Source organism: Salvelinus namaycush, unplaced genomic scaffold (assembly GCF_016432855.1).
Source record: "Salvelinus namaycush isolate Seneca unplaced genomic scaffold, SaNama_1.0 Scaffold159, whole genome shotgun sequence".
Lineage (NCBI taxonomy): Eukaryota > Metazoa > Chordata > Actinopteri > Salmoniformes > Salmonidae > Salvelinus > Salvelinus namaycush.
The window spans coordinates 151326-161409 of NW_024058330.1; the positions used below are offsets into that span (position 1 = coordinate 151326).

Sequence of the window (10084 nt, forward strand, 5' to 3'; positions counted from 1 at the left end):
TTACAATGTTTATGTTTTCCTCACTGATAATTTGGACCTATCAGGATTGGGCGAAGGCGGTGCTTAAATTTCACTGCTTTGGCTGAGAGTTTCCTTTTGCAAAGGATGGAGACATCGCAAACCCAAACTCTCAATTTGAAACACATGGACCCAGAAATAAATCACGCAGCTGACCAAATTACGCAAGATTTTAGTTCTGGGATAACCAAGATTAAACTCACCAAAAAATTCTAGAGCAGCAATATATTAAGCGCAAGGGTACATACTTCAAACAGAGCACATTTAGACCCTATTGCCAGAGGTTTACATGAAGGTGACTCCTCAGCGTCACCTGGCTTGACCGAGAGACAGTAGGAGAGAGAGGAGAGACAAGAAGAGCAGGACCAGGGATGAGTGGGCCAGAGTTACCCCACTGGCAGGAGTAACGACAGCGGTAGTTGCGCTGACAGTTGTGCTGTTGGCAGTGTTGGTGTCATTGATGGGGGTTCTGGCTGTGACGGGTGAAGGGAACGTGCCCACAGTGGTCTGAAGGAAGCTCTGGAAGCGAGCGGTTTTGGTGAAGACCTGGATGTTGGAGGAGCGAGGACTCTGGCTCCATCGTGTTTTGCTGGAGCTGGTCTTGTTGCTGCTGTTGACAGTCAAAACAGCAGCTTGGTACCATGCATCACCCTGCTTACACATCAGAGGACCACCCCCTTCACCCTGTGGGGAGAGAGAAGAACGAACACACGGGGGGAGAGGTCAGCATTGTCATGTCAGATAGACAGCCAGACTGGTTGCCTACCAAGCTACTGGAAGGTCATTATGAAACTTGGGACTGTCCTCACTAGGTGGATCTAAATGTCCTACCATCAGCAGGCTCTGCTGACGTCAAATCTGGAGATGCCAAAGCCAAATAGATCACATCCCAACAGTTGCAGAGCTATCCTCAATAGCTAAACAGACATAATGCAACCATCCTTGCTGTACACCAGTTGACACTTCTGAGTCGACATTTGAAACCCATTATTGTGCGTTTGCTTTGTTTGTCGGACCCATCTGTACCTGTCGAAGGTCCAAGACAGCAGTGCAGATGTTATCAGAGGAGCCAGAGCTCTCACAATCCACCACAGAGGTCTGGGACTGCTGCAAGTTCTGTTCAGCTAAGGAACAAGACGGAATAGAGAAATAGAGGACGAAAATAACAAGTTGACCAAACAGAAAGAACACATTTATTTGATCAGGTAAGTTGACTGAGAACACATTCTCATCTACAGCAATGCCCTGGGGAATAGTTACAGGGGAAAGAGGATGAATGAGCCAATTGGAAGCTGGGGATGATTAGGTGGCCATGATGGTCAGATTGCGAATTTAGTGAGGACATCAGGGTTAACAACCCTACTATTACGATAGGTGCCATGGGATCTTTAGTGACCACAGAGAGTCAGGAAACTTGTTTAAAGTCCCGCCCAAAAGACAGCACCCTACACAGGGCAATGTCCCGAATCACTGCCCTGGGGCATTGGGATATTCTTTTCTTGTGACCAGAGGAAAGAGTGCCTCCTACTGGCCCTCCAACACCACTTCCAGCAGCATCTGGTCTCCCATCCAGGACCAACCCTGCTTAGTTTCAGAGGCATGCCAGAAGTGTTAGTCTGTTCCAGTATTACACACTGACTCACCTCCACCCTGGCCCTTGCCCCAGCCAGCCACCCAGCACTGAGTCCCTATGCTGAAGGTGCTGCTTCCCTGGTCCACACAGATGGGCTGGATGTAGTCAGACAATGTGGGTTGGCTGGCCAGTCTGAGGATTGCCACGTTGTTGGCTGTCAAGTTGCTCATGGTGATGTTGATGACTTTAAGGGTTACCTCGTTGGGGTTGGAGCCGTTCTGCTTTAGACGACCCATGATCACGGTCCACTGAGAGGCGTCGGACTGACTGGGAGGTGGGAATAGTGAAGTTGGGGAACTTTAGCTTGGCATTACTGATACCTTCTATGTAATAGGTCCTTGTTTCAACTTGAGCACCAAGACACCAAGTGATGTTGATCTGACCATATGCATCTGACCAACTCACCCGTTTACATACACTGCTCAAAAAAATAAAGGGAACACTTAAACAACACAATGTAACTCCAAGTCAATCACACTTCTGTGAAATCAAACTGTCCACTTAGCAAGCAACACTGATTGACAATAAATTTCACATGCTGTTGTGCAAATGGAATAGACAAAAGGTGGAAATTATAGGCAATTAGCAAGACACCCCCAATAAAGGAATGGTTCTGCAGGTGGTGACCACAGACCACTTCTCAGTTCCTATGCTTCCTGGCTGATGTTTTGGTCACTTTTGAATGCTGGCGGTGCTTTCACTCTAGTGGTAGCATGAGACGGAGTCTACAACCCACACAAGTGGCTCAGGTAGTGCAGTTCATCCAGGATGGCACATCAATGCGAGCTGTGGCAAAAAGGTTTGCTGTGTCTGTCAGCGTAGTGTCCAGAGCATGGAGGCGCTACCAGGAGACCAGTACATCAGGAGACGTGGAGGAGGCCGTAGGAGGGCAACAACCCAGCAGCAGGACCGCTACCTCCGCCTTTGTGCAAGGAGGTGCACTGCCAGAGCCCTGCAAAATGACCTCCAGCAGGCCACAAATGTGCATGTGTCAGCATATGGTTTCACAAGGGGTCTGAGGTTCTCATCATGCTACCACTAGAGTGAAAGCACCGCCAGCATTCAAAAGTGACCAAAACATCAGCCAGGAAGCATAGGAACTGAGAAGTGGTCTGTGGTCACCACCTGCAGAACCATTCCTTTATTGGGGGTGTCTTGCTAATTGCCTATAATTTCCACCTTTTGTCTATTCCATTTGCACAACAGCATGTGAAATTTATTGTCAATCAGTGTTGCTTGCTAAGTGGACAGTTTGATTTCACAGAAGTGTGATTGACTTGGAGTTACATTGTGTTGTTTAAGTGTTCCCTTTATTTTTTTGAGCAGTCTATAAGTGGAGTGTGTTACCTGGAGAAGCACCCAGCATCGCTCATGACATAGTCCTCTGCCACCATTGTGCCCCCGCAGACGTGTGTTCCGTTTGTCTGTAGACTGGCTATCCAGGGCCAGGATCCCCCTGAGGCCAAGCCCCCACCAGTAAGGGAGTTCAAAGAGGCACTGCCGCACACCACGGCTGCAGAAACAGGGAGAGAAGCGCTACAGAAGTCAGGACTGACTTTTGGCTGAGTGTAGATTTAAAGAGAGGGATAAACACTAACGTTTGGATGTGGTCAAATGGAGAGTTACAGATACGTTGGCTATAGCTACAACAGGAGTAACAGATGGGTGTGGCTACAAGAGGAGGCAGCAATTTGTGTGTTTCACAGAGGGAAGTAAATCCACTTACGTTCAGGAGTGGTTTTAGGGGCAATTGTGGTGGTAGTGGTGGTTTTAGGGGTAGTTGTGGTTATGGTGCTAGTGGTGGTCATATGGGCAGTTATGGTCATAGGTGTAGTGGTAGGGGAAACTGAGGTGGTAATGGATGGAGCAGTTGTGGTGGACGTAGAGGCAGCTTTGGTAACAGGGGCAGTTGTGGTTGTAGTGGTGGTTGCAGAGGCAGTTGTGGTGGGAGTTGTAGGTGCAGTTGTGGTTGTGGTTTTAGGGGCAGTTGTGGTGGTTGCAGAGGCAGTTGTGGTGGGAGTTGTAGGTGTGGTGGTTGTGGTTTTAGGGGCAGTTGTGGTGGTGGCTGGGGCTGGAAGACCAGTACAGTAGACACTGAGGTCAGAATCAGTCCCACTGGAGGAGAAGGTGACGTAGCCTGGCTGGTCACTGGTGATCTGGGTGTTGATCCAGGTCTGGTACTGAGACACCCTTGCGTACACTCCTGGGAGATTTGCCTGGGCACACCCGTTGCCGAAACTCACAACGCCAGACTGGATCCAGCGAATACCCTGTTTGCTCACCATTGGACCTCCTGAGTCCCCCTATGCATTAACAGATTTACAGTCACTGAGATTAGATTTTCTTATGAAACATAATGGGTCAGTTTTTCAGACACCAATTAAAACAAGTTTTGGACTAAAAAGCACTTTTAATGGATAATCTCTATTTAAAGTGCTTTTCAATTTAGGACTAGGCTAGGTATAATCTGGGTCTGAGAAACCAGACACAGATTACGAATGTGTCATTAGCCCACATTGTAATAAACAAAGAAGATAACCAAGAGATTTTACCTGACAGGAATCCTTTCCTCCTGCTGATAGACCAGCACAGATCATGTTATCAGTGATGGAACCAACTCCATTGTTACAGTTACACTGCCTGTTCCCCACTACTGGCACATCCACTTCCTGTAGGGTCTGTGGTGAGGGCAGGGACACTGAGGAGCGACAACAGGTATTCCTCAACATACATAATACCTATCAGAATTATGATCCATCATCAGCAGTACTTAAATCAAGCTACAGCACTCACCTCCACTGTGGATGCTGCCCCAGCCGGTGACCCAGCTAGTAGCCCCAGCATGGAAGGAGCTGCCTGGTGCAGCTAGGCAGACTGGCCGAATGAAGTTTGTAAAAGTCACAGTGGAGGAGAGCTTCAGCAGACACATGTCGTTGTCACTGGTACTTCTGGTGTAGTTGGGGTGGCGGATGATCTGAGTGACTGTCCGGTTCACCTCGTTGGGGTTGGAGCCCTCCTGGCTCAGACGACCCACGTAGACCACCACATTTGATGTACTGGTACTGAGAGAGTAAATATATAAAAATGTAACAGTATTGTTTTTAAAAGAGTGGAACTGTTGAGTTTGGTGTTCGGATTAAATGTTTCCCACAATCCTACAAATCCTTACCTGGAAAAGCAGTGAGCAGCAGTCAATACCCACTCTTTGTTGATGAGGGATCCCCCACAAAAATGGCTGCCTAATCTGTGAAGACTGGCCTGCCATGGCCAACTCCCTGCAGGAGCGTCCTGACCCCCCACGATCCTAGTGTTAAGAGGAGGGGTTCCGCACACTAACAGTGATAGAGAATGATGGGTTATTTGGAAGGTTTTTGTTGAATAGGTCACATTGGTGTAACAGTGCATTATAAAAGGTTTTAATCGTGTTTAGAGAATATCTGTAAGTGGTGAAAAGGACTTACCATTCAGCTGTGAATGAGAGCCTGAAATACAAGACAGAAAGAAAAGGAAATTCCTTAATCCTTAACAAAGGTGTCATCCCTTACTCTCTGTATCCAAACCCTGGCATTTTCACTGGGTACACTTGGTTCTATCTCGAACCTAAAAGGATTTCTTAGCCTGTCCCCATGGCAGAACTCTTTGAAGAACCCTTTTGGGTTCCAGGTAGAACCCTTTCCACAGACAGTTCTATATGGTACCCAAGAGGGTTCTCTGTGGAACCTAAAAGGGTTCTTCAAAGGGTCTGCCATGGGGACAGCCAAAGAACCCTTTTGGAACTATTTTTTTCTAAGAGTGTACAAACTGTACCATACTGATCAGAGTGAACATACCGACTGACGTCAGCATAAGTACCAATTGTTATAACACACTGATTGTTAAACCTCTTAAAGATCGTACCTTTTTTTGTCGTTGCCTAAAATGACATACCCAAATCTAACTGCCTGTAGCTCAGGACCTGAAGATGGCGGCGGAAGAAATGGCAGCCGTTTTACAGGCGACAAACCAATTGTGCTATTATGTGGTTTTTTTCTCATATTATTTGTAAATTATTTTGTACATAATGTTTCTCCCACCGTATCTTACGGCAAAAAAGAGCTTCTGGATATCACGACAGCGATCCCTCACCTCGGATTAGACAAAGATTTTTTCTTCAACAAGCAAGACGCACAGGATGTACTTCAGACGCTCGACAAGGCCAAAATCCCTGTCATAGCCTGACTAACCAGAAACCCCACACATTGGCAACCCGGACTATTTGCATTGTGTCCCACCAACCCTCTTTTACGCTGCTGCTACTCTCTGTTTATCATCTATGCATAGTCACTTTAACTGTACCTACATGTACATATTACCTCAATTAGCCCAACTAACCGGTGCCCCCACACATTGACTCTGTAGCTGTACCACCTGTATATGGCCTCGCTACTGTTATTTTCACTGTAATTTTACAGCTTTTTATTTTATTTCTTTACTTATCTATTGTTTACCAAATACCAATTTTTTGCCTCGTCATCTTACCCGCCTCACCGGGTAAGTGAAAAAACGATAAGAGTAGTGGTATTTCACCGGCGGCCGAGGCCTCCCACTTATTCTACACCTCTCATGTCTCTTCACAGTGCCAGACTAGAGTCAAGCTCAACAGGGTCTTCTTTCCCCGCTGATTCTGCCAAGCCCGTTCCCTTGGCTGTGGTTTCGCTAGATAGTAGGTAGGGACAGTGGGAATCTCGTTCATCCATTCATGCGCATCACTAAAAAATTACACTGCTTGTTAGGACTTGTAAGTAAATATTTCACATTGTACTCAACCTGTTGTATTCGGCCCACGTGACAAATAAACTTTGATTTGATTTGAAGCAAGGATATGCATATTCTTGATACTATTTGAAAGCTAACATTGAGGTTTGTGGGAATCTAGGAGAATATAACACATTAGATCTGGTAAAAGATAATACAAAGAAAATAACATGCATTTTTTTATCATCTTTGAAATGTAAGAGAAAGGCCACAATGTATTATTGCAGTTTTGGCACAATTTCGATTTTGGCCACCAGATGGCAGCAGTGTATGTGCACAATGTTCTACACTGATCCAATGAACCATTGCATTACTGTTTCAAAATGTTGTATCAAGACTGCCTAAATGTGCCTAATTGGTTTATTGATACGTTTTCAAGTACATAACTGTGCACTCTCCTCAAACAATAGCATGGTATTCTGTCCATATCAGATATGTCCGTGTCCTGGGAAATTTTCTTGTTACTTACAACGTCATGCTAATCACATTAGCGCACGTTAGCTCAACCGTCCCTTGGGGGGGACACCAATCCCATAGAGGTTTTCTTAACGTATGTTTCCAGTCAAAAAAGTTTGCACATATATTATGACGTTTTGGTCTTCGGCAGTTTTTTTCCGGCTGTTCGTGCACACCCAAAAATTATTAGGCAAGTCGAAGTTCGGTAGTTGAAGTCTACGCCCTTTTGTCGGTGACTGGTCAAACGTACTACTCCTAGTAGGAGTGGAAACATGAACCCACTGGGCACAGACGTCAGTTCAATGTCTAGTTTGGATTTACTTTGGTTGAATTGTCAACTAACGTGAATACAATGTGAAATCAACAAAAACATCACCATGTCATTGGATTAAGGTTAAAAGAATATGATGTTTACTTTTATACATTGATCAACATCACTTTGACTGTCTGGGTTGAAATGACGTGAAAACAATGTTGATTCAACCAGTTTTTGCCCAGTGGGAAGTGGTTGCTGTCATTTATTGAGAAATGACTAGTTTTCATGCACATTTTTTCACATGAGAAATACTGCACCAAACATCTTAGCTAGATGTTGAACTGCTTGGCTAAGACCTCCTCGGCTCCAATTTACTCAACACTTTTGAAAACGCATAGACCTACCTGTAAACTATAATCCAGAATCTAGATGTATCAGTGTGACTTGTTACCTTTCTTCTTTCCTCAATGTCATCAATTAGTATTTCTGCTTCACTCAATACTTTTGAAAACACATACCTATCCACCTGCACACATGTGGCTTATTAACTTGAAGAACTTGAAAGTTGAGTCTGCTAGGTATGCTTTCCCGTCACCAACTACTTATAGGACAACGGACACAAGAAACATATCTTCCTACCCAGTAACTCTTACATTTCTCAGAAATCGCTCCAACGTTTCCTGGTTGCAAGAATTCTTATAGTTCACCTTATTTCAGTTTATTTGACAAAACAAGCAGTCAGTGTGTAGAGAATCATTGCACAATCTAAACCGGTGAGAATAACTTTTCCATAAGCCAAAATATTGATTTTTCAGCGGTTTGAAGTTGGTGTATAAACCCGAAAGTAAAAGACTCAAAAACGCTTCTTAGACTTACTTTCAAAGAGAATGAGATATCTGTAACTCACATTTCTATGTGAATTTGGTTGGGTCGCCCAAAAGGTTACATATTGCAGTGTTAAATCGATTTGAGTTCAGTTAATTCATTCAGTCCAAATGTCTTTATATACAAACTGAAATAAACTTAGTAGCGAACTTCTTTAAACCAGGTGAGTATAAATGAAGAACGCTGTAGGATAAAGACAGCGATAAATTGAGAATTGTACTACATACCTTTTGACAGGAATGTCACCATTATGGTCACCACACAAAGAGTCCTGAGGAAGGCCATGCTTTCTTGTTGGTACCCTGGACTCAATCTTCCTTCCTAAGCATCCTTCTCTTATGTTGTCTTTTCTCAGCTCCTCCCTTCCACACACCACATTACCTGCTAGACACACACGTGATACGTCCCTTGCATACTTTTCCTTCAAAAAATTTTCCCCTCTGTCCACTTCCTTCAAAGCATGCATAACTAATGCTGTAATCTATGGTTAGCCCAAGCCTAGCTCTTTGGTTTCCATTACAGAGTTATAATGTCGGCACTATTTTTATCACACCATTGCCAATTTAGAATCATTTTACTACTGTAATTTAGTTGTAATTTTACAACTGTATCTTATAAATGTTATATGTAGATGTTAACAGTGCTATCTTTCATTGCCCGATAACAAAGCAGTGCATGAAATTGTGAAGGAGAGAACCAGTTCCTGTGTCTGGAATTCTTTATGATCATGAGACTAAAATCAACACACCAAATACTTACTGTGAGTTTTCCATGTCTAGGAGCACTGACTAAGTTATGCCACCGAGGCCCAAGACAAGAACCTACCCTAAACCCTAATTCTAACCCTTACCTTAGAAGCCCCTAAAGTTGATGTCTGGGCCTTCATGAAAATCGATTTAGCATAAACACCTGTTAGTTTAAAATAGACATATCTGCATTTTTGCATTGGATGAGTCTCAATTCACCGCATCTGCCGATGCCGCACTTCCTCATCTGCTGTGGAAGGTGACAGAGCTAGAGTGGTGTTTGTCAGACCATGAGACATCCCCAAAATTGGTCTTCTCACAAAATCATCTGTAGCGTCGGAACGGTTTGCTCTGTGACCCCCACAAGCATCTTGGGACTAGTCTGAAGTTGGTACAGCCGATTTGCCAACTTCAGTCTGTAGCGTCCGAACAGTTTGGGCTACACACTAATATGACCCCTCTGTGGAAAGGAACACGCACAGGGCTTAGACTGTTATGGGTTAACCGTTTTAAAGGTCAACTTCAATTGGGTGATGTCATAGTTGGGTTGTCCTAAGCATACTACTCATCAAAAACCCAAAGACAACAGGGTGTGAAACACCAGTCCTTAAGCAGGATTTTTTTGAGTGGTATTTTTTCACGAAGATAATATGTGTCACGTTCTGACCATAGTTCTTGTGTGTTTTGCTTGTTTTAGTGTTGGTCAGGACGTGAGCTGGGTGGGCATTCTATGTTGTGTGTCTAGTTTGTCTGTTTCTATGTTTGGCCTAATATGGTTCTCAATCAGAGGCAGATGTTTTGTGTTGTCTCTGATTGGGAATCATATATAGGTGGCTTGTGTTGGGGTTTGTGGGTGGTTGTTTCCTGTCTCTGTGTTTTCTCTGTACCAGATAGGGCTGTATCGGTTTGCCACATTTGTTATTTTGTATTGTGTTAAGTGTTCACGTTTATTCTTTCGTAATTAAACATGTTGAGCACAAGCTACGCTGCGTCTTGGTCCGATCCCTGTTACACCTCCTCTTCAGACGAAGAGGAGGAAGGCTGCCGTTACAGAACCACCCACCAAACTCGGACCAAGCAGCGTGGCTACGGGCAGCAGCGGCAGCAACAGCAGCAGCGGTACCAGGAGGAATGGACTTGGGAGGACGTGTTGGACGGAAAGGGTTGCTACACATGGGAGGAGATCCTGGCTGGTAAGGATCGCCTTCCATGGGAACAGGTGGAGGCAGCTAGGAGAGTGGAAGCAGCTGCGATGGGGAACCTGTGTTATGAGGGAACACGGCTGGCCAGGAAGCC

At 44.8% G+C, this 10084-nt stretch overlaps 1 protein-coding gene across 1 annotated transcript; it reads right to left on the minus strand.

Annotated features, from left to right (window-relative positions):
• Nucleotides 1–327: 327 nt before the first annotated feature.
• Nucleotides 328–8327, minus strand: LOC120037139 (transmembrane protease serine 9-like). The gene is made up of 10 exons (XM_038983311.1): nt 8270–8327; nt 5113–5133; nt 4821–4983; nt 4445–4713; nt 4204–4349; nt 3633–3954; nt 2999–3164; nt 1662–1918; nt 1045–1142; nt 328–702 (listed from the first exon to the last, which is right to left on the minus strand). The coding sequence occupies exons 1-10, from the start codon at nt 8325–8327 to the stop codon at nt 328–330; spliced, it is 1875 nt and encodes a 624-aa protein (XP_038839239.1).
• Nucleotides 8328–10084: the final 1757 nt, after the last annotated feature.